We start from the raw sequence: 26,697 nt of genomic DNA, 5'->3' as shown, positions 1-26,697 counted from the left end.
ATGGAGAGACTTCCTTTCCAAAACTCACAGAGGGATTAAGCCATGTTTTTGTGTCACTGAAAACTACCAGCCCTACTCCAGAGGCCCAGTGAGTCATTTTGTTATTTTTTTGAGACAGGGTCTCACTCTGTCGCCCAGGCTAGAGGGCAGTGGTGCAATCATAGCTCTCTGCAGCCTCACACTCCTGGGCTCAAGTCATTCTCCTGCCTCAGCCTCCCATGTAGCTGAGACCACAGGTATGCTTAGCTCTTTTTTTTTTTTTCTTTTTTGAGACGGAGTTTCGCTCTTGTTACCCAGGCTGGAGTGCAATGGCGCGATCTCGGATCACCGCAACCTCTGCCTCCTGGGTTCAGGCAATTCTCCTGCCTCAGCCTCCTGAGTAGCTGGGATTACAGGCATGCGCCACCTTGCCCAGCTAATTTTTTGTATTTTTAGTAGAGACGGGGTTTCACCATGTTGACCAGGATGGTCTTGATCTCTTGACCTCATGATCCACCCACCTCGGCCTCCCAAAGTGCTGGGATTACAGGCTTGAGCCACCGCGCCCGGCCCTTTTCTTTTTTTTTTTTAATAGAGATGGGGGACTCACTATGTTGCCCAAGCTGGTCTTGAGCTCCCGGGCTCAAGGATTTCTCCTGCCTCAGCCTCCCAAAGTGCTGGGATTACAGGCATGAGCCACTAAGCCCAGCCTTGGTGTGACGTTTTAGAGAAGGCTGAGGGGACAGACATCAAGGCTTCAGTCCGAACACCTTCACCCCTCTGCCACCCGCCCTCCTGTTCCCTCCTACCCTCACCCTGCTTTTCTGGCATTCTAGCCTCTCTCTCTCCTGATTTCTTCCTCTCAACTAATAAACATCTGCAAATCTCTCCAATTCAAAACAGAAAAAGGAAAAAAAAAACAGCTAACACCCAACCCAGCTTCTACCCCTATGTCCAGCCTCTGTGCTCTCTTTCATTAAGCAAGAAAATTGGTGACATCTGCTCCATCCAAACCTCTCTCTGCCCACTGTGACCCAGCCACAACTACCTCCCAGCTTAACTGTCACCACTTCCTTGAAGCCACTTCCCTTCCACAGTTCACACAGCTGGAAGGGAGCCCCTTTCCCTGGGGGCACCCACAGGCTCCAACTGTGTTTCCGTGTCATACTTCACAAGAGCCAGGCCACACCCCTGCCCACCTACAGACACAGTGCTGTCTGATGCCGACACATTGTGGCACACGCCGTGCCTCTGTCAGAAATGCCAACCCAGATCCTTTGCGGCTCAGTTCTGGTGCCTCCTCTTCCAGGAAGTCTCCCACACCCTTTCTTGGCTAGAGCTCATCAGTCCCCCTGCTCTTGTTCAACCCAGACTGGGGTTAAACCTCAGAGGGGCAACCAACAGTCACTGAGGACACTACTGATCTGAAACGTCCGGCTACCACTAGGCACAGAGAAGGCAAAGATGACAGGTTTCTGCTATACAGTCAGGGACACATGGACAGTCCGCAGTAAGTGAGGAGACAAGGGGCATGGTTAAGAGTCACCTCAAGGACTGGCTGGGGGGGCCTCCAGGGGAGACAGTGCCTGACCTAAGACTCCGAGGAAAGCAGCAGTTATTCCAACAAGAGGAAGGGGAGGAGGGTGTGTGTTCCAGATGGGGAAGAACCCGCGTCCAGGCCCAGGAGAGACAAAACAGAGCTTTGGGAACCCCAGGCCATGGGAACTCATCATCATAACCAGAGTCACGCTGATTATGGTGATCTCAGCACTACTAACCAGCTATTATCCAGGGTTCACTGTGTGCCAGGCATTGTTCCAAGCACTGAACCTCTGGCAGCCCAGGAGGTCAATATTTCTATCATCATCTCCTTTTTACAGTTAAAGAAAATGAAGCAGCTTAGGTGCGGTGGCTCACGCTTGTAATCCCAGCACTTTGGGAGGCTGAGGCAGGCGGATCACGAGGTCAGGAGTTTGAGACCTGACTGGCCAACATAGTGTAACCCCGTCTCCACTCAAAATACAATAATTAGCCGGGTATGGTGGCATGCGCCTCCAGTCCCAGCTACTCGGGAGGCTGAAGCTGAGGCTGAAGAATTACTTGAACCTGGGAGGCAGAGGTTGCAGTATGCCAAGACTACACCATTGCACTCCAGCCTGGGTGACAGAGTGACACTCAGTCTCAAAAAAAAAGAAAAGAAAAGAAAATGAGGCCCAGAGAGGCTGAGAGATGTATTCAAAGTCCCACAACTACCAAGTGGTAGGTAGCAGAAGCAGAGTTCCATCAAGCTAGCCTGGGTGGAGAGCCTGAATTCGCAGGAGAGAAGAGGCACGGGCGGGGCTGCTGAGGAACCACGGGGTGGGATGTCATGTCAAGGAGGGCTGGAATACCAGTCCACGGACTGTCATGGCTGAGGATGTGAGCTATGGGGATCTAAATCCCAGCTCTGCCACCTCCAGGCTTTAGGGGGCCTCAGGCAAGTCACTCGCCCTGTGTGGGCTTCAACTTCCCAAACAGGACAGTGGGGTGAAGGACAGTACTTCCTTCAGAGGTTGCTATGACAAGGAAAGGACAGAGTTTAGGGAAGTGCTTGGCACAGTCACTGGTCCCGGTTCATGTCCAAATGTCCGACAGGACTGCGACGGCGGGGAGGGGCGTCTGCAAGAGGGAGGTTGAGGATTGGAATCCGGGGTTTGCAGGTGGCCTTAGTGGGAGAGGACTCATTGCGGGGTGGCTGGAGTTCAGGAGTCGTGAATGGGTTAGGGGACTTTGGTGTCAAGCCCCACCTCTCTCGGACGATGGCATGCCTTGGCTCTTAGAGCTTTCCCTGCCTCTTGCCTCGGTGTCATTCTCCAGCTTAGAAAGAACCCACCTGTGGCCCCCTGAAGCCACCACCATCCTCCAATCTGTCCACCTCCAGGCCCTATCTGACCATGATGACCCTGTGTTCCAGTCCCTTTCTTGCTGCCCTCTCTCTGTCCATATCCTCAAAAGCCCCAAACCTCTTCCCTGCAACTCAACAACTTCTCCATGCCTTCCCTGCCGCCCCCTCTCCACTCTTCACTCTTCGCTTCACTCCCTAGTTCTAAGAGAAGATGGAAGCTACAGACAGAAAAGCCCGCAGCCTCTTGCTCTCCGCTACACACGCCTCTCTAGTGACCCCGTCTGTACATCCTTCCACACTGCATCCTGCTCCCCTCTCCACTTAACTCAGCGAAGATGATCTCACTGCCCACAGTTCACCAGGTGCCGTCCTAGACACCAGGGACACAGCAGGAACAAACAAATCAAGTCCCTGCCTGGGAGACCATTTCCTTGACTCCATTCAATTTGGCTTTGGACCCCCCACCCCCAGAGCACAGTCAAGGACCCCGAGGCCTCCTGGTAGCAAAATCCAACCACCACTTCCTGGTCCTTGATCTCCCGCAGCCTCTCGCCAGCATCCTCTGCTTACCACATTCCCTCCTGCCTCACTCTCTCCTGGGTGGGGGCACACCTCTGGCTAGACTCTTGCTCTAACTCACAAGTACTGATGTTTGATCTTTTGCCTTCTTAGTCAAAGCTGCTACCTACAGGCTGAAAACTCCTGATCCTGTATCTTTCTCTTGAGCATCAGACCAGCACGTACTGAGCACACCACACACGTCAGTCATCTGAGCTCTTTACCTTCCCAGAACCTGCTCCTCCTGAGCCTGGGGAATGATGCTGTTGCCCATCCAGGCTCCTGGGTCAGAAACTCACCTGAGAGTTACCCTGCTGTTCCACTGCCAGTTAGTCACCAAGTCTAAGCCATTCCACTTTTTTTTTGAGACGTAGTTTTGCTCTTGTTGCCCAGGCTGGAGTGCAGTGATGCAATCTCGGTTCACTGCAGCCTCCTCTTCCCGGGTTCAAGCAATTCCCCTTCTCAGCCTCCTAAGTAGCTAGAACTATAAACACGTGCCACCATGCCCGACTAATTTTTTTGTATTTCTAGTAGAGACGGGGTCTTACCATGTCGGCCAGGCTGGTGTCAAACTCCTGACCTCAAGTGATCCACCCGCCTTGGCCTCCCAAAGTGCTGGGATTACGAGGGTAAGCCATCACACCTGGCCCGAGCCATTCCACTTCTTAAAAAGTTCTTGGCTGGGCACAGGGGCTCACACTTGTAATCCCAACACTTTAGGAGGCCAAGGTGGAAGGATCATTTGAGGCCAGAAGTTCAAGATCAGCCTGGGTAACAGCGAGACCCATTTCTGCAAAAAAGTTTTAAAAATTGGCCAGGCACAGTGGCATGTGCCTGCAATCCCAGCTACTCGGGAGGCTGAGGCAGGAGGATTGCTTGAGTCCAGGAGGTTGAGGTTGCAATGAGCTATCATTACACCACTGCACTCCAACCTGGGCAACAGAGAGAGAGAGAGAGAGAGAGAGACTCTGTCTCAAAAAAAAAAAAAAGTCCTGGCAAGGTGGCTCACACCTGTAATCTGAGCACTTTGGGAGGCCAAGGCAGGTGGATAAACTGCGGTCAGGAGTTCGATACCAGATGAAACCCCATCTCTACTAAAAATACAAAAATTAGCTGGGCATGGTGGCGGGCGCCTGTAGTCCCAGCTACTTGGGAGGCTGAGACAGGAGAATCTGGGAGGCACGATTGCAGTGAGCTTGAACCTGGGAGGCACGGATTGCAGTGAGCCAGGATCGTGCCACTGCACTCCAGCCTGGGCAACAGAGCGAGACTTCGTCAAAAAAAAAAAGTTCTACAGGCCCCTGCTCTGCCCCACTCTCGTCCTTTTCACTGAGAGGTGTCATCTGAGCGTCCAGTACCCTCCAGGCACTGTGCTGTGGGCTTTGCAGGAATCGATTCACTCAGATGAGAAAACTAGGGTCTCGAGAGGTATCGCTCTCCATACACCGCCACGCAGTCAGTGAAACCCAAGGATGCAGACACTCCCAGGGCCCACACTGGGAGCCACCACCTCTCACTTTGTCTGCTTCAGGCCATGCATCTCCCCTTGAAGCAGAAATCAGGTCCCTTTCAGTTTTGGCTCCCACGCTCCAAGCACAGAGCTGGCCTTGAAGGGGCCTCAGCAAACATTTCTTTGATTAGTACAGGAAACATTTCTTTGATTAATACACGAGGCGGTGTCATCCCCTGCAACTTCTGTAACTATCTGCTTCTATGTTGCAGCTTAACTCTGGGCTCTTCAAGGGCACAGATCTGTTTTCTGAGGCCTAACAGGCTGTGCTTTCAGTAACTATTTGCAACTAAGTAAATACTGGCTACAGTGAAGGTTCTCTCTCAGAGTAGTTCCTATTTCCCAGGTATTGTGCTTAGTTCTTTGAGTTCTTTGTGTATATTAGCTTAAGAAAACACTATGCAAGAACATTGATTCTCTGGTATTACAGCTGAAGAAACTGAGGCACAGGACGTTAAGTGACTGGCCTCATGGTTTACAGCTCATCGGCTGTAACTATGTCGGTAGCTCATGCCTGTAATCTCAGTACTTTGGAAGGCTGAGGTGGGCAGATCACTTGAGGTCAGGAGTTCAAGACCAGCCTAGCCAACATGGTGATACCCTGTCTCTACTAAAAATACAAAAGAAAAAAAAGCCAGGTGTTCTGATCAGTTACTCAGGAGGCTGAGGCAGGGGACTTGCTTGAACCTAAGAGGCAGAGGTTGCAGTGAGCCAAGATCGAGCCACTGCACCCCAGCCTGGGCCACAGAGTGAGACTCCATCTAAAAAAAAAGATTCTATTGCAGGCGATTTGCCTCCAGAGTCTACATTCTCGTACTTTTGGCTGCACAATCTCTGCAGGGACCAGAAGGCATCAGTGGCCCAGGCCTTGTACCAAAAGAAGACTGGAGCTTGAGATCAGCCATGAACTTGTACTGTAACTTCAGGTGACCCCTTTTCCTCACAGGGCTGCCATTATGAGGGTCAAATCAGCTAACCTTGGTGCAGTGCTCAACAGGACACCTGGTCCCCGCCACAGCGAGTCCCTGGGAAAGAGCCTGATATCCCCCGTTTACTGCAACATTTCTTGGGCACTTACACTGCCCTTTGTTCTATGCTAGGGACATGAAGATAAAACAGACACAGTTATCTGCTCCCACCCCAGCAACTGACGGGAATATGAAGTAAGTAAATGAATGAAGGCTTGTCAACACTCTGAAGGCCTCTGCGCACTCCATGAGGGGAACAGAGGACTGTGGGAGTTTGATAGAGAGAAGAAGGAATTTTCTTGGGGGCGAGATCAGAGAGAAAGACAAGAGGCTAGGGAGGATGACCAACATTTCTGAACGAGGCTAGGGGGCTGGGGGATGGGCAGAGAGCATCAGTGGTGGCTCCAGGGCAGAAGGACACCAGGAGCAGAGTTAGGAGGTTCACACCTGGCTTTTGACAGCAGGGTTGGCCCGACACATGGCACTCTGTGTGAATGGAACCAATCACATCATGAGGCTGTCTTCAGACAGCGGCAGTATGAGAAGCGACAATGCATTACGGCACTCAGTGCTGTGGCTGGCACACACTAGACACTCAGTAAATAATCACCATTATCAGGAGGAAAGGCACCGGAGCCAGAGGGCCTAGGTTCAAATGCCTGGTTCTACCACCACTTCCTTTCCACATGACCTCAGGTCTCAACTTCATTTGAAAAAGGGGACCACAGTCTCTACCTCAAAGTTGTCTGGAGGATTAAATGAGCCTGTAAGTGCAGAGCAGCCTGTGCACAGTAAACATGAGAGGAGGCCTGTAATCTGTGCACACTGGAGAGTTATCCCCAATACAAAAGCCAGGCCCAGAGAGGGCCAGAGACCTACCGCAGGTCACCCAGCAAGCAGGAAGCCTGCTGCCCACGGAACTGGGGTCTGTCCAGAACACTCACCAGCGGCTCCAAGTCCGGCAGACTCGCATGCAGACGCACAGCTCCCGGGGCCCGAGGTGCTGGAAGACGCGAAGCCAGGCAGCCCGGGGCAGGGGGTGGTCGGATCCAGCAGCCAAGGGGAGTGTGTCAGGCTCAGGGCTTCGAGGTGGGGGCCGCACCACGTGCCGTTCCAGCTGTGGAGGCCGGGGTGGTGGCGCAGGGCCCAGGGGCCAGCTGAGCAGGGGCCCCCCGCTGCCAGGACGCACAGCCCGCCGCCCCCCACGGTTCTCCTTCTCGCCAGAGCTGCCCCGGGCTGGCCGTCGCCCATTTCGGGCCTCGCCAGGGGCTTCGTCCTCACTCAACGATGTGCCCGAAGAGTCAGAGTCGGAGTCTGAGTCCGAGGAGGAAGAGGACGTGTCAGGCACCCGTTCCAGCAGCTGGCACATGCGCTTGAAACGCTCTAGTTTCTCCCTCTGCGGGGATGGGGATGGCACCGCTGGGCCCTCTGCAGAGGCCAAAGGCGGCTTTGGTTTCTGCAGGGAGAGAGGGTTGATGCTATTCTAGGGCTTGGGACACATTTTCCCACCCCCCTGCCCCATGGAATCACCAGGGGATGAAAGGCCTGAGGGATAGTCCTGAGTTCCAGCCCTGGCTCTGTTCCGGACTGTGGGAGACCTTGCTAAAGTCACAGCCAGGCCCTGGGCCTCAGTTTCCTTATCTGTAACAGAAGGGTGCTAATTCAAATAATTTCCAGCCCTTATGGGTTTGCGTGACTTAGGCAGTTCCAAAAGCAGTAGGGAATGGAGAAGTGAGAGACCCTGCTTTGAGTCCTGGCTCGCCCTCAACTCTCAATGGCTGTGGGGAGCCCCTGCTTCATCATCTACGATGCAGCCCAGCTGGACCAGGCGTGTGCCCAACAACTGAGGGTAACAGTGACTGTGTGGCCCCACGTACAGCACCCCACTCCGGTCAACCCATTCCGTCCTCACAGTATTCTAACGCAGTGGTGGCCTGGATCACTCTTCTCAGATATGAGGAAACCAAGGCTTAAAGATACAAAGTGATTTGTCCAAGGTTACAAACTCACAAACAGCAGGGGCAGGATTTCGACCCAGTTGGGCAGACTCCTGTGTTGAGTGTCTGTGCCAAGTAATTTCTCAATTCTGGCTTTACTATGTGACCATGGACAAGTCTTCAAACCTCTCTGGGCCTTATTTCCCTTGAATCTAGGTAAATTTTATGGCTTACAAAGCTCACTGCCTTTCAGAACCCCATTAGACTTATACAGCTCTGTGGGATAAGAGAGCAAGGCAGACAGCAGCATGTCCACTTCATGGATGAGGAAACTGAGGCTCAGGGTGGCAGGACCATACAAAGACTAAATGGTGGAACAGAAATTTGAACTCAGTTCTCTCCCCATAAGGCTTGGAAAGATGAGGCAAGTAGGTCAGATGGGCCCTAAGGGTTTTTGGGAAGTTAGGGGCTCCTGTGGCCTGGATCCAACCCACCCTCCCACCAACTCATCCCAGGGGTCCGGACGCCCACCGTGGCCAAGTGGGGCTGGGGCAGAACAAGGTGAGCAGGAAGGGACAGGTCTCAGGCTGCAGGGTGGCGGGTGGGGCAAAGGAAGGTGGAAAGGGGAGGGAGGAGGTCCCCGGCACACCTCCCAGTTCTCGGGAGGGAGCCCAGGGTGGCAGGACGAGAAAGCCTGGCTTGGATTCAGAACCCTGGGGGGCAGCAGGCCCGGGCCGCCTGGGTCCGATCCTCGGAGGAGGCAGGCGTCTCCACCCACCTTCTTCAGGTGCCTCTCTCGGCCTCCTTTCACCTACCAGGGTGAGGGGGAAATATGGGGGAAGGGAGAGACCCCATTAGGCCCTCAGGGCCCAGAAATCTAAGGTCCATGCTCTCCTCTTAGACTACAAATCCCAGAAGCCCCCATCCCAGGGATAACTGAGCATGCTCACCTTGCACCCAGCGTCCTGGCCCACTGAGCATGCTCCATCTCTTTCCTCCCCTCAGGCCCTCTCTAGCCCCTCCCTCCTCCCATGCAGCGATGATCTGAGCATGCTCTCTCCTGCCTACCTAACCCACCCAGGGCTCCCAAAGCTTCCTGCGATGTCATCTCCCCTCACCTGTCCCGCTCCTCCACACTGAGCATGCTCTATCCTCCCCCACCCAATTCCTGAACTACATTTCCCAACAGCCCTTGGGGAACCCACGGAGCGCGCTCCTAGGCCCACGCACTCCCCCGCCCCAGAACCGGCCAGGACTACAGCTCCCAAAATCCCTCAGGCCAGGCCTAGAGAGCGTGCTCTGTGGCTCACCTTTTTCCTTGGGGTGGGGGGCTCATTCCCTGCCTCCCTTTCCTTTCGTTTGGGGGGCCCAGGCACGTCCTCTGCTGGGGGCCCGGCAGGCAGGGGGCCCTTGCGCCTGGGCGGGGGCGGTGGAAGTGGCGGCTCCTCCGTCAGCTTCCATCCGCTCCCCAGGCTGGCGCCTTCCTCGCCGTTGTCGGCCCTGCGGCGGCCTGGCCCCTCACCTGAATCCTGAGGGACGGAAGCTGGGGATGAGGACCTGCACAGCTCCCTGATACCACTACCCGTCCCCTCCACCTCGCCTGCCTGGAGCTCAGCCCAAGCCCAGCCCAGCCCAGCCCCTACCTTGCTGGTGCGGCCTTCCTGGGTGCAGCGAGGGCACTCCCAGCAGTTGGGGATCTCTGCATTGATGACACCCTCAGCCTTTCCCATCTGTAGGCAAGAGGGCAGTGAGTGTGGAGGGGGGGACGCCAGGAAGCCCAGAGCCAAGGTGCCCCCCTTCCCTGCTCCCTGACAATCTGCCCCACCCCAGACACCGGAGTCCCAGGGCCATCCATCACCTTCAGGCAGCCGGGGTGGACGATCTCGTTGCAGATTGTACACTCCATGAGGCTCAAACCAAATTTCTCTTCCTCTCCCTCCACCGTGTCCTCCTTCCCAGCCTCCCCACACAAGAGGCACACAGCTGTGTGTGGGAGCACAGGCTGTTGGGGGAGAGGGGACATCAGGGACCCTGAAAGCTAGCAACAGGGGAAAGATCCTTCCTTCAAGGGACCCTGGCCAGCTACTGGATGAGGTGCAGCACTCACAGGCCAAGCTGGGTCTGATCCTGAGTCCGCTCCTTTTGGGAGTGTGACCTCAAGCAACCGATTTAACCTCCTTAAATCTCTATTTCTGCATCTACAGAATGGGGCCAAGAATCTCTCCCTCGCAGGACTCGGGAGAGCGAGATAATACATGACAGGCACTGATATGTAGCTGTTATCACCTGTGACTATTACAGCTGGACCCAGGGCCAGTGTGACCCTGAAACTGCAGCTGGCTTTGGGGAGGGGGACAGTAACACTCAAGAGGATGGAGAAGACATGCAACAGCTTGGGGTGATACTGAGGTTGCTCCATGGGCAGCCCAAGAATTGCTCTGAATCCCACAATGAACCCAGTTTTGGCAAGACCCCCTGGGAACACTAGGGAAGCCACCAGTCCTGGGGAAGCGGGGGCAGCCTGAGACAGTGCGACTTTGGGGAGGACAGCGGTAAGACTGAGTCATCTCAGGGATGAGGCAGGATCAAGGAAGGAAAAGTGAGGCAAGGAGTTGGGGGATAAAGGAAAATAAGTGAGGGGCTAAGGGGTGAAGAGACCAACCAGGAAAGAGCAGCAGGAGGAAGAGAGGGAGGTGGTGAAGTGGGGAGGGGGATGCAGGATGCAGCTGGCTCCTTGTGGCTGCTGGGGAGGGGCTGTGCTGGAGCCCAGGGACGCTCAAAGGATGAGGAAGGCAGGGCGGAAACCCATGCTTCCCTGGTCCCTACTGTGTGCTGGGCCTTGTGGTAGACACACTCACATCCATGACATTGTTTACTCTTTACAACTCAGCAAAGGAAACATTTTAGAGAGAAGGAACCTGAAGCTCATTCAACGTGATTTACTCAAGGTCACATAAAGGGTGAGTGTGGCCTCAAATCCAAGACCACCCTGGGTGAGGAAGAGGCAAGAGAAGGGCAAGACCTGTTCGAACGTGGCCAGCTCTGGGGATGGGTCCCCTCTTGCACAGAGACCTTTGGGGAGCAGTAGAGGAGGGGCTGGGCATTCTGTGGGGGTGTGACTCTGAGAGCTGGGAAAAGCCTGAAAAGTGGGGACTGGATCAGATCCTTCTTCGCACCTGGACACTGTCCCCAGCTTGGAGCTGAGGACAAAAATGGACATTGACACAAACCAGTGAATGAAGGGAGGACATGAACAAATGAACAGGCAGCCACTCCACAGCACAGGCTGGGGCACATTGGGAAGGGTGGGCAGAGCCCAGAGGTGGGGGCAGAACTCACGGCAGTGCACTGGCGGAGCAGGCACGACTGCTTCATGCGCCCGGGCCCCCCGAACTTCTTCATGTCTCGGCAGAAGTGGCAATCCCCGCACTCAGTTCGCACACAGGCCCGGCAGCGGCGGCAGCGGGTTCGGCGTCGGCGCGCTCCGGCCCCCGGCCCCCGGCTGCTCGACGACATTGGGGGCGTCAGCAACGCCGAGGGCTGTGGGTGGATGGTGGCAGGGTCAGATGGGCCCACTGGGGCCCTGGCCTGGGAGACTCCTGGCAGCTCCCTCCACTCATAGGCAACTAGGGCCTGCCCTCTCCCCCAGGGGGACAAAGAGGTCACCCCCTTCTTTGTATCTGGGGGCCAATTCTCTACTTAAGACCTGTCTCCCTGCAGCAGCTCAAGGGGAGCCCAAGAACTGCTTCCTGGCCTCGCTCCTCTACCGCTTCCTCAGGGTCCCTTCCCCAGCCCCAGGAGCAGGAAGGGATACCAAGGCTCTCTCCTCTGCCATCCCCACACTGGAGCTCCTTGGAAAGGCCAGGCGCTTCTTGTCCGTGGTGTTAGCTTGGAGAAGTCCCAACTCTTCCCCTGTTATCCAAGTGTAAAATGCCCCAGGCTCTCCCCAACCCCAATGGGGTAAACTGCCCAGATTCACCTCCCAGATGCACACAGACTCCTAGACGGAAGCTCCATACTTTTCTCCCCCCCACCCCCCACCGCCTTTTCATCCATAGCAGTCATCCAATTTCTCTTGCCCTCAATCCAGTTATCCTCACCAGATCCAGAGAGATCCTTGCCCCCCAGTCCCTAACGATCTCCTCTTCCCCCTAACTCCCCGGGGCTCTGACAGCTCCGGAGATGCGTCTTCAGATGAGACCTTTCTCAGCCCAAGATCTCAGCCCCTCTTGTTCCCTACAGGGCTCCTCCTCCAGGACATCCTCCTCCTCCTCTTGGATCCCTCAGGTCCACCTGGGCAATCTCCCAGATTCCTTGGGATTCTAGAATCCAGCCTGACATCTCCCCAGAACTCAGGATGGGCTCAGTCCTAGGCTCCCCAGCTTCCCGGGCTGCTTTCATCCCTAATCATTTAGAATCCCTTGGGTTCCCCCTCCCATGAAAACCAGATCCTCCAAGATCCCTTGTGGAATAGGAAGCCTGGAGGGTCTCTTCCCAGTCAGAGTCTTACCCCAGATTCCCCCTTTCCAGGGAATTCCAGACCCATCCATGGGGGTAAGGGGCCCTCCAGCGCTCCAGGGGAGGGGCCCATAGAGCGGCGACTGCAGGCGGGGGTGGGGGCTTTCAAGGGGAAGCAGGGTCTAGGAAGGAGGGCCAGTTCCCCAGGGTGGAGAGGTCACAGGAAGGAGGGCTGGAGATGAGTTTGGAGCAGAGAGAGGGTGAGGCTGGGGGCGGGGAAGGTACAGAGAGGCCGGGCTGAGGATGAATGGGAGTGGGCGCTGCCCAGGTCTGGGGGTGAGGAGGAGCCGCATGAACCCACCTCACACGTGTCCCGGGAGCCATCTCTCCCTTCTCGGCAGCTCCCGGCGGGTCGGCGGCCATCGGCGGCGGGGGGGCCGGGCGGCGCGGGGCGCGGAACGCTCAGAACGCCGGGGTCCACGGCCCCCCGAGGGCGCTCGGCCCCTCCCTCCGGCGGAGGCCGGGACGGCGGCGAGTGGAGATGGGGGGCGCCGGGGGCGAGGCCCTCCCACGGGCTGCGGCGCGGCCCTTCCAGGGGGAGGTCCTGCTCTGGGGGGCTCAGTCCCTCAGCCCCCCCAGGCCAACGGGGGCTCCTTGGGCGCAGGGTGCTCAGCTTCTGCCCGGGGCCCACTCAGTCCCGGGTCCGAGTCCCAGCTCCCCTCCCCCCACCCCGCCCCGCCTCTCCCCAGCGCCCCCGGCCCTTTAACTGGCCCCTTCCCGGACCCCACTGCCCAGGGGTCCAGGGCCAGGCCTGGGCCCCCCCACCGTTTCCGGGGTTCAAGCCCCGCCCACCGCCGGTTCCCGGGGAGGGGGGGGTCGCTGTAACCTGCCCCCCTCCCCTGGGCCCGCCTCTGGACTGCGACCCCCTGCCCTACGGCTACGGGGCGAGCGCAGGGGGAGGGTGAAGGAAGCTGCTCCGGCCCCGCCCCCCCAGCCCGCGCGCACCCCCGCCCTCTCCCCCTCCCCCCAGCGCGCGACCCTCTGGAGATAGGGATTTAAATAAAATTTGAATAAATCCCCCTCCTCAAGCGGGAGGGTGGAAGGAAAGGATAGAGTGGGAGAGGGGAAAGGGGAAGGGGGCAGTTGGGGTGTCTCAGCCCCCCTGGTCCCCTGGCCCCGCGCTGCTACGGCCCGGGGCCCTGGCCGCCTCTCTCATCCCTCCTCAGCTCCTTCCTCCTTCCTCCTCTCTTTCCCCCTCCCCTCCCTCCTCCTTCCCTCCTCCTCCTCCTCACTCCCTCCTTCTCCCAAAAGAACCCCGCCCCCTGCCCCCTCCTTCCTCCACCACCTCCACTTTCCAGGACGAACGCGCACAGGGCTCGACGGCAGTTGTAGTCCTGCGGCCACTGTTGCTACGGGGGGAATAATGGGACGCTGGGGGCAGCGGGAACTACAAACAATATGGCGGAGGGCGTACCCAGCTGGGAGCTGAGGATGCCGGGAGTTAGAGTCCCGCTGCCCCAAGGCTCCCAGTTACAGAACATCGAGAAGGAGCGGGAACGATGACTACAAACAAGATGGCCTTCTCCCCCGACCCGACCTCCTTCCCAGGCACTCACACGCCCTCCTGTCCACAACCCTCCGCGTGTGTGGTACCTGACGGGAGTCGCAGTCCATCTGCTGCCTTCCCGCTGCCATTTCTACTCGTCAGGAACAATGGAAAGGTGAAAAGGAACGAGGACTACAAGCAAGATGGCGGAAGAGGGGCATACACCTGACTAGTAGTCGATCTTACGAGGTGCGATGGGATTAGTAGTTTTCTAGACTTCTAGTGTTCCTTAAGAATGGCGGAACCAGGAGGACGAGGAGACTACCGTAAAGATGGCAGGCCACCTAGCCTCTCCCGGTCTCCGCTTTCCACCACCTTGGGCACCTCGCCCGCTTGTGGTCTTGAAATCCCCCTGCCGGCGGCGCACGGCCTGACGGGAGTTGCAGTCTCGCGGCTCCCGTCTATTATCTCCAGTCGAGACAATGGAAGGGGATGGGGCGGGGCCACCGGCAAAGATGGCGGCTGCAAGGCTGGGGCGACGGCGGCACGGGATGTGTAGTCCAGATGCCTAGCCTCTTCCCTGCGGAAATGGGGGAGAGGACTACGGTAAAGATGGCGGCCTTGCCCTTTGCCCTCTACGCCGGTACCTGCTAGGAAATGTAGTTCCCTGCCGAGCTCGCCACAGAAAGGACATTGCTGTTGAAATGTGAATCTCGGCGGACACGCCAAATTGCGAGCCGACGGAAACGGAAAGACTCTCTCCTCCTCTCCCCGCCACCCGTTTCTGAACAGCCTGGCGGGAAGTGTAGTCCCAAGCTTTCACTCGCGAGTGGAGGAAGAGGATTTATGTCACCAGTGGGCATCAGTGCGGGTGGGAGAGAAAGACGTCTGGCGATCCGGGAATAAAGAATGTCCGCCTCCCCATGGGACGAGGACTTCGTGTTTCAGGGAAGGGCCCTTAAAGGAAGGCAGCCAAGACTTCGTGTTTCAGGGGAGGGCTCTTTAAGGCAGCAGGAATCCATCAATCTCCTCGCGACTAGGGGGGCATGTTTCTCGCGGAGATACATTCACGCTCTTGTCCTCTAGAAAGCCTGAGCTCCTCCCGCTCGATGCCTGCTCCCCAGACCTCCGGGAATTAGTGTCTTACAAAGCGTGTGGGCTCCGGGGACAAGGACCTGGGGTCAGAGAGAATTCCCGCCCCGCTCCGCGCCAGGAAGCCACCAAACTGCTTTTTCTCATCTACAAAATGGGAACAATAGGGATAATGAACCCCACCTCGAAGCACAGTTGGGAGCGTTAAACAAGACAGTGTTCTTGCCACCAAACTGCCTAACTCTGGCATGGGGCACTTTGTGGTAGATCCCTTTCCAAGGTCCTTTCCTGCCCAGCAGTTCTGGGAGCCTAGGAATCCGTATCGCAGGACGCAGTTAGCTCCCGTGAGAGGAAAATTGACGGGCAGGCTCCTCCCAGCTTGAGCCGCCCCCTCCCGCCCCGCCCCTTCTCATAGGGGTCTTATTACCGAGCACTGCTCCCAGGGGGCGCTCAGTCTCCATTCGACTGAAGTCCTACAAACACGAATTCCGCAACGTGGAGTTGCAGGCGCTGCACAGCTGTCCAGGCTCATCGCCTACCTGATTTCCAGTCGGCCTTGGAGACCTCTGCCTAAACACAACTGCCCATGCAAACGGGACTGCTTCTCATCTCTGCTGTTTTTTTGTTTTTGTGTGTGTGTATTTTAAGGTCTTGCTCTGTCGCCTGGGCTGGAGTGATCATAGTTCGCTGCAGGATCATAGTTCGCTGCAGCCTCGACCTCCTGGGCTCAAGCGATCCTCCTGCCTCAGCCTTGCGAATACCTGGGACTTCAGGCACGCACCACGACACCCAGCTAATTTTTAAACTATAATTATTTTTGTTCAGATGAGGTCTCACTATGTTCCCCGCTAGTCTTGAACTCCCGGGCCCAAGTGTTCCTTCCACCTTGGCCTATCTAAGTGTTGAGATTACAGGAGTGAGCCAGCAGCCATACTCCCCCTTCTCAATCTTCCTCCTCCCCTGGAAAACTTGCTCACTTCTGTCCCCGAGACAGCCCCCTCCCCTTCTCTCTGGCTTCTGTGTTCGGCGCACCAGCCCCAGCTAGGACTTGGTGGGTGTAGTTTTTCTATCAGGAAAGTCAATGGCTGGCCAGTGTAGTGTGAAGTTCCAGCTTGGCAGAGACTTGCCCAAGGTGGGACAGGAGGCTCCTTGCTGCTCAGGCTTTATCAGTCAGGATATCCCTATCCCTCCCTAGAGGATTGGCTGTCTCCTCTATCCTCACTGCTTTAATTGGGGCTTGTATGATTGCTTTCTACCCTGTTCCTTCTGCTTCACATATTCCTTCCCACCCCCATCTCACTTCTCCACCTAGTTCACTAGTCATCCTTCAGGTCTCTATTTATGTATTTATTTTTTATTTTTTCTACTCTCCCACTTTTTTTTTTTTTTTTTTTTTTTTTTGAGACGGAGTTTCTCTCTTGTTGCCCAGTCTGGAGTGCAAGGGCAAGATCTCGGCTCACCGCAATCTCCGCCTCCCAGGTTTAAGGAATTCTCCTGCCTCGGCCTCCTGAGTAGCTGGGATTACAGGCATACGCCACAAAGTCCAGAGATTTTTTTGTATTTTTAGTAGAGACAGGTTTCTCCATGTTGGTCAGGCTGGTCTCGAACTCCCGACCTCAGGTGACCCGTCTGCCTTGGCCTCTTAAAGTGCTGGGATTACAGGCGTGAGCCACCTCGACTGGCCCTACTCTCCCACCTTTCCAAAAGGTCTCTATTTTTTTTTTTTTTTTTTTTGCTTTGTTTTTGAGATGAAGTTTCACTCTTCTTGCTTAGGCTGGAGTGCAATGGCACAATCTTGGCTTACTGCAACCTCCACCACCCGAGTTCAAGTGATTCTCCTGTCTCAGCCTCCCAAGTATCGGATTACAGGCACATGCCACCATGCCCGGCTAATTTTTGTATTTTTAGTAGAGACAGGGTTTCCTCATATTGGTCAGACTGATCTCAAACTCCTGATCTCAGGTGATCCACCCGCCTCGTTCTCCCAAAGTGCTGGGATTACAGGCGTGAGTTACTGCACCCAGCCCAAAGATCTCTATTTAAAGGCCACTGTCAGCCGGGTGTGGTGGCTCATGCCTGTAATCTCCACACTTTGGGAGACCTAGGCAGTCAGATCATGAGTCAGGAGTTCAAGACCAGCCATGGCCAGTATGGTGAAACCCCATTTCTACTAAAAGTGCAAAAATTAGCCAGGCATGGTGGCATGTGCCTATAATCCTAGCTACTTAGGAGGCTGAGGCAGGAGAATCGCTTGAACTTGGGAGGTGGAGGCCAGGCCTGGTGGCTCACACCTGTAATCCCAGCACTTTGGGAGACCAAGGAGGGTGGATCAAGAGGTCAGGAGTTCAAGACCAGCCTGGCCAAGATGGTGAAACTCCCTACTAAAAATACCAAAAAAATTAGCTGGGCATGGTGGTGGGTGCCTGTAATCCCAACTACTGGGGAGATTGAGGCAGAGAATTGCTTGAACCCAGGAGGTGGAGGTTGCAGTGAGCCGAGATCGTGCCACTGAACTTCAGCCTGGGCGACACAGGGAGACTCTATCTCAAAACAAAACAACAACAAAACATTTTTTAAAAGGCTGGGCGCAATGGCTCATGCCTGTTATCACAGCACTTTGGGAGGCCAAGGTGGGTGGATCACGAGGTCAGAAGTTCCAGACCAGCCTGGCCAATATGGTGAAACCTCATCTCTACTTAAAAAATACAAAAATTAGTCAGGCATGGTGGCGCACGCCTGTAGTCCCAGCTACTCAGGAGGCTGAGGCAGGAGAATTGCTTGAACTTGGGAGGTGGAGGTTACAGTGAGCCAAGATAGCTAATTAAAGGGGTAAGAGAAGCCGATTCTTGACACATGCTTGGAAGGAGAACTAGAAAACTTGTGGACAGCCCTTATGACAAGCACAGCATCCTCTGGGTCCCAGGGGAAGTTAGTGCCACCTGATGGAGGCTTTTTCTGGGATACCACCCACTGCAAGACACCCGATAATTGAACTCTTGTTATGTGGGATGGCAATATTTATATAGATCAGAGAGGAGTCTGATTGAAACTGACCAAGGTAGGCGAGTGAACAGAAAATGCCTCTGTGAGAAGCTTAGGGTCAGCCTTGGGATCAGCAATCACCAAAAAGCCAAGCTCCCCAAGCTGCATGGATCTGGTTACTGAAAACCCCAGAAGTGAAGGTCCCAGCAGCGTGTATGGCTTCAGATGGCTGAGGAGCATATTAGTAGACCTCACTGGCCAGTGATCCCGGGGGAATGGATGGCATCAATAGCTGGGTTTGGGTTTAGTTTCTTTTTTAGACAAGGTGTTGCTCTGTTGCCCAGGCTGGAGTGAAGTGGTGCAGTCATAGTTCAATGCAGCCTTAACCTCCAGGGCTCGAGCGATCTTCAGCCTCTGGAAGTGCTGGGATTATAGGCATGAGCCACCACACTAGGCCAATAGCTGGGTTTCTACTGGCAAAAGTTTTCAAAAATCAATCAGTGTGGTGGTGCTTGCCTGTAGACCCAGCTACTCTGGAGGCTGGGGTGGGAGAATCACTTGAGCCTGGGAGGTCAAGGCTGCAGCGAGCCATGATTGAGCCACTGCATTCCAGCCTGGGCAACAGAAGGAGACCTCATCTCTAAAAATAAAAAATATAGGCCGGGCGTGGTGGCTCACGCCTGTAATCCCAGCACTTTGGGAGGCCGAGGCGGGCAGATTACGGGGTCAGAAGATCGAGACCATCCTGGCCAACATGGTGAAACCCCGTCTCTACTAAAATGCAAAAAAAAATTAGCTGGGCGTGGTAGTAGCATGCCTGTAGTCCCAGCTGCTCAGAAGGCTGAGGAAGGGGAATTGCTTGAACCTGGGAGGCAGAGGTTGCAGTGAGCTGAGATTGAGCCACTGCACTCCAGCCTGAGCGACAGAGTGAGATTCCATCTCAAGAAAAAAAAAAAAAAAAAAGAAGAACAAAGGGAAGACTTGAACCAAAGCCCACTGCCTCCCAAATTCCTGGGATTCCCAAGATATCAGTTTCTGGTGTGACCAAAACAGAGATGGAGACAAGTTGACCTGCAGGGTGGGGCACGATGGGGGTAAAGGGGGCAGGGCTACAGACCTCTGACCTCTTCGGAGACAGACGCCTTGAACAACAGAGCTGGGCCTGGAGTGAGGCTAATTCCTCCAGATGTGAAGAACACCATGGGGACTGGGCTCACCCCCAACCCTAACCCTGTAATCCCAGCACTTTGGGAGGCTGAGGTGGGCAGATCACCTGAGGTCAGAAGTTTGTGACCAGCCTGGCCAACATGGTGAAAGCCTCTACTAAAAATACAAAAATTAGTCAGGTGTGGTGGCAGGCGCTTGTAATCCCAGCTACTCCAAAGGCCAAGGTAGGAAAATTGCTTGAACCCCGGAGGCAGAGCTTGCAGTGAGCCAAGATTGTGCCACTCCATTCCAGCCTGGGCGACAAAATGAGACTCTGTCTCAAAAACAAATAAAATATATATTTTTAAAATTTTCTTTTTTTAAGACAGGGTTTCACCATGCTGGCCAGGCTGGTCTTGAACTCCCGACCTCAGGTGATCTGCCCGCCTCGGCCTCCCAGAGTGCTGGGATTACAGGCGTGAGCCACTAAGCCTGGCCTTTTTTTTTTTAAAGGGCCGGAGAGCACCCTTGGGTCTCGAACCACGCAGAGTGGTTGTTTTCCACCATAGAAAGCATTGTTGAAGTAACCGCTGAGCTAAAGCCGGCCAAAACCAAAATTTTTAAAAAATAAAAAAATATAAAATGAATTAATACCTTATGGCTTTCAAATCCTTTTTCTTAAACTTGGAAGAATCTTAACAGGAAATATTATTGATAGCGAAGGACATTTATGTGAAGTTCCACAGTTCTTTCAGTTAAGTTAAATTTCTTTTTTTTTTTTGAGACGGAGTGTCGCTCTTGTTACCCAGGCTGGAGTGCAATGGCGCGATCTCGGCTCACCGCAACCTCCGCCTCCTGGGTTCAGGCAATTCTCCTGCCTCAGCCTCCTGAGTAGCTGGGATTACAGGCACGCACCACCATGCCCAGCTAATTTTTTTGTATTTTTAGTAGAGACGGGGTTTCACCATGTTGACCAGGATGGTCTCGATCTCTTGACCTCGTGATCCACCCGCCTCGGCCTCCCAAAGTGCTGGGATTACAGGCGTGAGCCACCGCGCCCGGCTCAGTTAAATTTCTATTCGTGTTCTTTTTGTTAAAGTTAAACATAATTTTAAAAATAGGATATCTAGTATTAATTGATTGTTATAAAATCTTTTTCTATGTATCTGATCAAATGTCTGGAACGACGCTCACTAAATGTTAACACAGTCATAGTTACTTCTGGGTGGTGAAATAGGGTGTGTTGCTGGTTTCTTCTTTGTTCATTTATGATTTGTTTCAATTTTTCTAATGAACAGGTATTTAAAAAATGATAAAGTTGTTAATCTTTTTCTTAAATACCTTTTTTTTCTTTTTTTTTAAGGAGTCTTGCTCTGTCACCCAGGCTGGAGTGTAGTGGCACAATCTCAGCTCACTGCAACCTCTGCCTCCCAAGTTGAAGCAATTCTCCTGCCTCAGCCTCCCAAGTAGCTGGGATTACAGGCACACGCCACCATGCCCAGCTAATTTTTGTATTTTTTTTGTAGAGACAGGGTTTCACCATGTTGGCCATGCTTGTCTCGAACTCCTGATCTTGTGATCTGCCCGCCTCGACCTCCCAAAGTATTGGGTATTACAGATGTGAGCCACTGTAACCTACCTTTTTTTTTTTTTTTTTGAAACGGAGTCTCACTCTGCCTCTCAGGCTGGAGTGCAGTGGTTTGATCTCAGCTCACTGCAACCTCCGCCTCCTGGGTTCAAGCAATTCTCTTGCCACAGCCTCCTGAGTAGCTGGGATTACAGGCGTGTGCCACCACGCCCAACTAATTTTTGTATTTTTAGTGGAGACGGGGTTTCATTGTGTTGGCCAGGCTGGTCTTGAACTCCTAACCTCGTGATCCGCCCACCTTAGCCTTCCAAAGTGCTGGGATTACAGGTGTGAGCCACCCTGCTCAGCCTTTAAAAAAAAAAACAAAAACTACAGAATCTCACTCTCACCCAGGCTGGAGTGCAGTGGCACAATCACAGCTCACTGCAGCCTTGAGCTCCCAGGCTCAAGCAATTATCCCATCTCAGCCTCCCGAGTAGCTGGGGCTACAGGTGCACACCACCTTACCTGGCTAATTTTTGTATTTTTTTGTAGAGACAAGGGTTGCACTATGTTGCCCAGGCTGGTCTTGAACTGACCTCAAGCAATCCCCTCGCCTTAGCCTCCCAAAGTGCTGAGATTACAGGTGTGAGCCACTGCGCCCAGCACACTTGCCTCTGTTCTGAATGGACCCCACTGTGTGGTTTTCTGGTTGACACTGGGTCATGCTTGAGCAAAGGCACCAGATCTCTTTGGGAGCACGTGTGCGACTGGGGCATGGGGTTGAGCTCCAGGCATAGGCTCATGGGACACTGAGCCTTTGCCATTGGTTGCGGGCATTATGTGTTACTGGTGTAACCCTTAGAGGCCCAGGAGGGGCCTCATAGTAGGGGTCAGGACACTTGGTGGGTGGAATCAGTGAAAACCCATGCGTGGGAATTATTATCCCAGTTTCCAGACAAGGGAGCAAACTAAGGCTCAGAGAGGTTAAGGAACGTGTCCAAGTTAGCAAAGAACAAAGGCAGGGTCTGGGCACAGTGGCTCATGCTTGTAATTGTAGCACTTTGGGAGGCTGAGGCAGGCAGATTGCTTGAGGCCAGGAGTTCAAGACCAGCCTGAGCAACATGGCAAAATCCTGTCTCTACTAAATATACAAAAAATTAACTGGGCATGGTGGCACATACCTGTAATCTGAGCTACTTGGGAGGCTGAGGCACGAGAATCCCTTAAACTCGGGAGGCAGAGGTTGCAGTGAGCCAAGATGACGCCACTGCACTCTAGCCTTAGAGTGAGACTCTGTCTTAAAAAAAAAAAAAAAAAAAATGAGGCTGGACGTGGTGACTCAAGCCTGTAATCCCGGCATTTTGGCAGGCCAAGGTGGGCAGATCATCTGAGGTTGGGAGTTTGAGACCAGCCTGGCCAACATGGAGAAACCCTGTCTCCACTAAAAATACAAAATTAGCCAGGTGCATGCCTGTAATCCCAGCTACTCAAGAGGCTGAGGCAGGAGAATCACTTGAACCCAGGAGGTGGAGGTTTCAATGAGCCAAGATCATGCCATTGCACTCCAGCCTGGGCAACAAGAGTGAAACTTCCTCTCAAAAAAAAAAAAAAAAAAAAAAAAAAAGCCAGGCATGATGGCTCAAGCCTGTAATCCCAGCACTTTGGGAGGCCAAGGTGGGCGGATCACCTGAGGTCAGGAGTTCAAGACCAGCCTGGCCAACATGGAGAAACCCCATCTCTACTAAAAATACAAAATTAGCTGGGCATGGTGGCACATGCCTGCAATCCCAGCTACTCAAGAGACTGAGGCAGGAAAATCACTTGAACCCAGGAGGCAGAGGTTGTAGTGAGCCAAGATTGTGCCATTGCATTCCAGCCTGGGCAACGAGAATGAAACTCCCTCTCAAAAAAAAAAAAAAAACCCCGGGCACAGTGGCTCACACCTGTAATCCTAGCACTTTGGGAGGCCGAGGCAGGCAGATTACGAGGTCAGAAGATCGAGACCATCCTGGCCAACATGGTGAAACCTGGTCTCTAACTAAAAATACAAAAATTAGCCAGGCACAGTGGCATGCGCCTGTAATACCAGCTACTCAGGAGGCTAAGGCAGGAGAATCACTTGAACTGGGAAGTGGAGGTTGCAGTGAGCCGAGATCAGGCCACTGCACTTTAGCCTGGCAATTGGGCAAGACTCCATCTCAAAAAAAAAAAAAAAGATGAACAAAGGCAGGACTTGAACCGAAGTCTGCTGCCTCCTAAATTGCTGGATTCCCAAGGTATCAGCTTCTGGTGTGATCAAAACAGAGATGGAGACAAGTTGACCTGCAGGGTGGGGCACAATGGGGATAGAGGGGGCAGAGCTGCAGACCTCTGCTGAGACAGATGCCTTGAACAACAAAGCTGGGTCTGAGTAGAGGCTAATTACTCCGGCTGTGAAGAACACCTAGGGGGGCTGGGCGTGGTGGCTCACACCTGTAATCCCAGCTACTCAGCAGGCTGAGGCAGAAGACTTGCTTAAACCCAGGAGGCGGAGGTTGCATGAGCCAAGATTGCACCACGGTACTCTAGCTTGGGTGACAGAGGCTCCATATCAAAACAAAACAAAACCAAAAACCCCTTGATGGGGAGAGGGAAACGGAAGCCCCAGAGAAAGGTGGGTGGTGGTGGGCTGCCCCACGTTTGCCGTCCACCTGTGAATAGCTCCAGATCAAGTATCTGCCTCGCTCTCCCCCTCCTGCCCCTCCTCTTCCCCTACTGCACTACCATGGCCTGGCCCACGCCTCCGTGCACCGACTCAATGGGCCTCCTATAATCCCCTGACATCACTGCCTGCCAAGGCCCCAGACTTGGAGAGCCTGTTTAGGACCCCTCACCTGAGAACCCATCTTTTCGCTCAACCTCCTCCCACCCTCCTTCAGCTCACAGTTCAGATATGGAACCCCACAGCCAGCCCCAACCTGGAGACAGGAGTCTAGCGTCTGCCCTGGCTCTGCTGTGTGATGCCAAGTAAGTAGCTGCCCCTTTCTGGGCCTCAGCCTCCTTATCTAAGTCTTCCCAACCCCCAGCTCATCACATCAACCTGTCTGGGCTTCTTTTCAGCACCATGTCATTTTAGGAAACCTTGGTGTTTGTTCATTCATATGTTTCTTGCTGTTCTCCCCCGCTGGACTGTGTGCCTGTGAGACAAGGACTTTACCTGACTTATTATCCACCCTGGTGCTGGCACACAGTAGGTGTTCTCTTAATACCTACTGGGGCCAGGTGCAGTGGCTCATACCTGTAATCTCAACACTTTGAAAGGTTAAAGTGGGAGGATCATTTGAGCCTGGGAGGTGGAGGCTGCAGTGAGCTATGATGGTGCCACTGCACTCCAGCCTGGGCAGCACAGCAAGACTCTGTATCTCAAAAAAACATCTGTTGGGACCGGCACGGTGGCTCACGCCTGTAATCCCAGCACTTTGGGAAGCCAAGGCAGGCTGATCATCTGGGGTCGGGAGTTCAAGACCAGCCTGGCCAAGATAGTGAAACCCCGTCTATACTAAAAATACAAAAATTAGCCAGGTGTGGTGGCGGGCACCTGTAATCCCAGCAACTCAGGAGGCTGAGGCAGAGAATCACTTGAACCCAGGAGGTGGAGGTTGCAGTGAGCTGAGATGGTGCCACTGCACTCCAACCCCGGCGACAGAGTGAGACTCCATCTCAAAACAAACAAAAAAACAGCTGTTGAGTGACCATGCGGGCCCCTCTGCCTCCAGGTCACCGCCTGACCAGGGGAGCTAGGGTGGAACAGGATTCCAGCCCGCTAGGGTCAGAGTCTGACTGATCACTGCCTGACTCAGGGGGTGGGCAGGGGATGAGAACTGAACATTTGTTCCATGATGGAGAGTTTGGGGAAGCACTGGAGTGAGACCAGAACCCAGCGTGTCTCTCCGACCCTGCCCCTCTACTGCGAGGCTTTCCCGAGGGACAGTGCCTCAGGTGTGTATGTGTATCGAGTGTGTTGTGCCTGGGCAGAGGGATGAGATCTCTCAGTATATCAGAGGCTGAGACGTGGCCAGATCCCAGGACTGCTGGACCTCAGCTCCGTGTGCGTCTGTGCGCATGTGTGGCCATGAGGTGCGTGTCCCATGTCTGTTCTGTGCAGGTGCCTCTGGCTGGGCCCCCAGGGGTGCAATATGTGTTCCCCTGTCTATGTGCATGCATGCGTCTGGGACTCTGTGTGACGTGTGTAAGCCTGGCAGAATCCCACATGCATGTAGCCATGCCTGCTAAAATTTCAGCTCCACGAGGGCATGGATTTTTGTCTGTCTTGTTCCATGCTGTGTCCTCACACTTAAAACAGGGACTGGTGCACAGTTAAGGGCCCCTAACCACTGAATGAATGAGCGCATGAAAGTGTGTGCTCGTGCCTGTGTGTGCCCTCATGCCAATGCATGTGTAGACGTGTGAATGTTGCTGTGCCTAAGGGTGCACCCGTGTGTGGACGATGTTGCTCACACTCCACCCTCCTGTCCCCTTTCCAAACTCGGAAGCCTGGGTCAAGTGCCTGGGTCCCTGTGGGGCGGAGCAGGGGGGCGGCCTCCTCTGGGAAACTGGATCCCAGGACGTGCGGAACAGCAGGGAGCAGGGTGGCCCCTTTGTCCCCAGATAATCCCCATCCCGCCCTTGCCCCTGCCCTCCCAGCCACAAGGGTTTAGGGTCGAGTTTGGGAGCTGGAGGGGCCTGGGTGTCCCCTCTGTGCCCCCTTCCCTACCTATTTCCTGCCTCTGGGGCTTCCACTTCCCAGTCCAAACCTCCCGTGTGGAACATGTGCTCCCGCAATCCGGGTCCTCCCACCGGCTCCCTGTCCTGTCTGGTGGCCAGGTCTTTCTCTCATTCTTTGCCAGGGCCCTGCCCGATCCTGCCCCCCTCTCCAGGGTGTGACTCCCTCTCTCTTGGGCGGCCCCAGGGCTCAGCCCCAGGTATAAAGACACCTGAGGGGCAGGAGGTCAGGTGTCCTGAAGGACCCAGAGGCTGCGGAGAGGAAGGAGCCGAGGAGAGGACATGAGCTATCCACTGGGTGAGTGAAGGGCAGGGGCACCAGGCCCCAGAGACACAGGAGCGGGGGACCCAGACAGCCCCTTCTCTCTGTGACTCAGGTGCCCGGCTGTCTTTGCACCTGCTGGAAATCCTCCCACATCAAGGCTTCATTCATCATTCATTTGACAAATATTTCTTGAGTACCTATCATGTGCTAGGTACTGTTCGAAGCATCTGGCTTTTGTTGTTAGTGGTGGTTTGTTTGTTTTTTGAGACAGGGTGTTGCTCTGTGGCCCAGGCTGGAGTCCAGTGGCAGAATCTTTGCTCGTTGCAGCCTTGAACTCCAGGGCTCAAACGGTCCTCCTGCCTCAGCTTCCTGAGTAGCTGAGACTACAGGCGTATGCCACCAGGTCGCGCTAATTTTTTTTTTTGAGACAGAGATTTTGCTCTGTTGCCTAGGCCAGTGTGTGGTAGCACAATCTCAGCTCACTGTAACCTCCAACTCCTGGGTTCAAGAGATTATCTTGCCTCAGCCTCCTGAGTAGCTGGGATTACAGGTGCCTGCTACCACACCTAGCTAATTTTTATATTTTTAGTAGAGACAGCATTTCACCATGTTGGCCAGGCTGGTCTCGAACTCCTGACCTCATGTGATCCACCCACCTTGACCTCCCAAAGTGGTGGGATTACAGGCATTAGCCACCGCACCCAGAATTTTTTTAAAAAAACCTTTGGGTAGGGATGTGATCTCTCTCTCTATGTTGTCCAGACTGGTCTCAAACTCTGGGGCCCAAGCGATCCTCCCAAAATGTTGGGATTACAGGTGTGAACCACTGCAAGCCCCAAGTTTGTCAAATGAAGGAATGAAATGGTCTTCCCTCCCAGGCTTCTCTGAGTTGCTTCTGAACTCTGGGAACTCAGGAATGTGGAAAGGGGAATGAAGGAGGCTGCGCTGGGTTTGTCTCTCTTCTCCATTGCTCCTGGCTGGTGACCTTAGGTCATTCTCCTCCTCTCTGAGCCTCACACTGTTGGCAGGAACATAAACTGG

At 54.3% G+C, this 26,697-nt stretch overlaps 1 protein-coding gene across 4 annotated transcripts in view; it reads right to left on the bottom strand.

Moving 5' to 3' along the window:
* Positions 1-12,659, bottom strand: part of FBXL19 (F-box and leucine rich repeat protein 19) — a 28,045-nt gene extending 15,386 nt beyond the window's left edge. Inside the window, exons 1-7 of one of the 4 annotated variants that reach the window (XM_012469993.3) lie at positions 11,651-12,659; positions 11,176-11,376; positions 9,695-9,838; positions 9,480-9,566; positions 9,147-9,365; positions 8,486-8,647; positions 6,844-7,355 (exon numbers count right to left, since the gene is read on the bottom strand). In XM_012469993.3, the coding sequence (XP_012325416.1) occupies positions 6,844-7,355; positions 8,486-8,647; positions 9,147-9,365; positions 9,480-9,566; positions 9,695-9,838; positions 11,176-11,376; positions 11,651-11,671 (1,346 nt within the window). In that variant the 5' untranslated portion in view covers positions 11,672-12,659. Of the gene's footprint in view, positions 1-6,843; positions 7,356-8,485; positions 8,648-9,146; positions 9,366-9,479; positions 9,567-9,694; positions 9,839-9,943; positions 11,124-11,175; positions 11,377-11,650 lie in introns of those variants that run through there. The other 3 variants (XM_064362669.1, XM_012469992.3, XM_012469994.3) reach the window with 3 other exon arrangements.
* Positions 12,660-26,697: the final 14,038 nt, after the last annotated feature.

The sequence above is a fragment of the Aotus nancymaae genome, unplaced genomic scaffold (genome assembly GCF_030222135.1).
Source record: "Aotus nancymaae isolate 86718 unplaced genomic scaffold, 86718_ANA_hifiasm-v0.15.2.pri h1tg000049l, whole genome shotgun sequence".
In the NCBI taxonomy this organism is placed as follows: domain Eukaryota; kingdom Metazoa; phylum Chordata; class Mammalia; order Primates; family Aotidae; genus Aotus; species Aotus nancymaae.
This window is presented reverse-complemented; position numbering and strand designations above follow the sequence as displayed.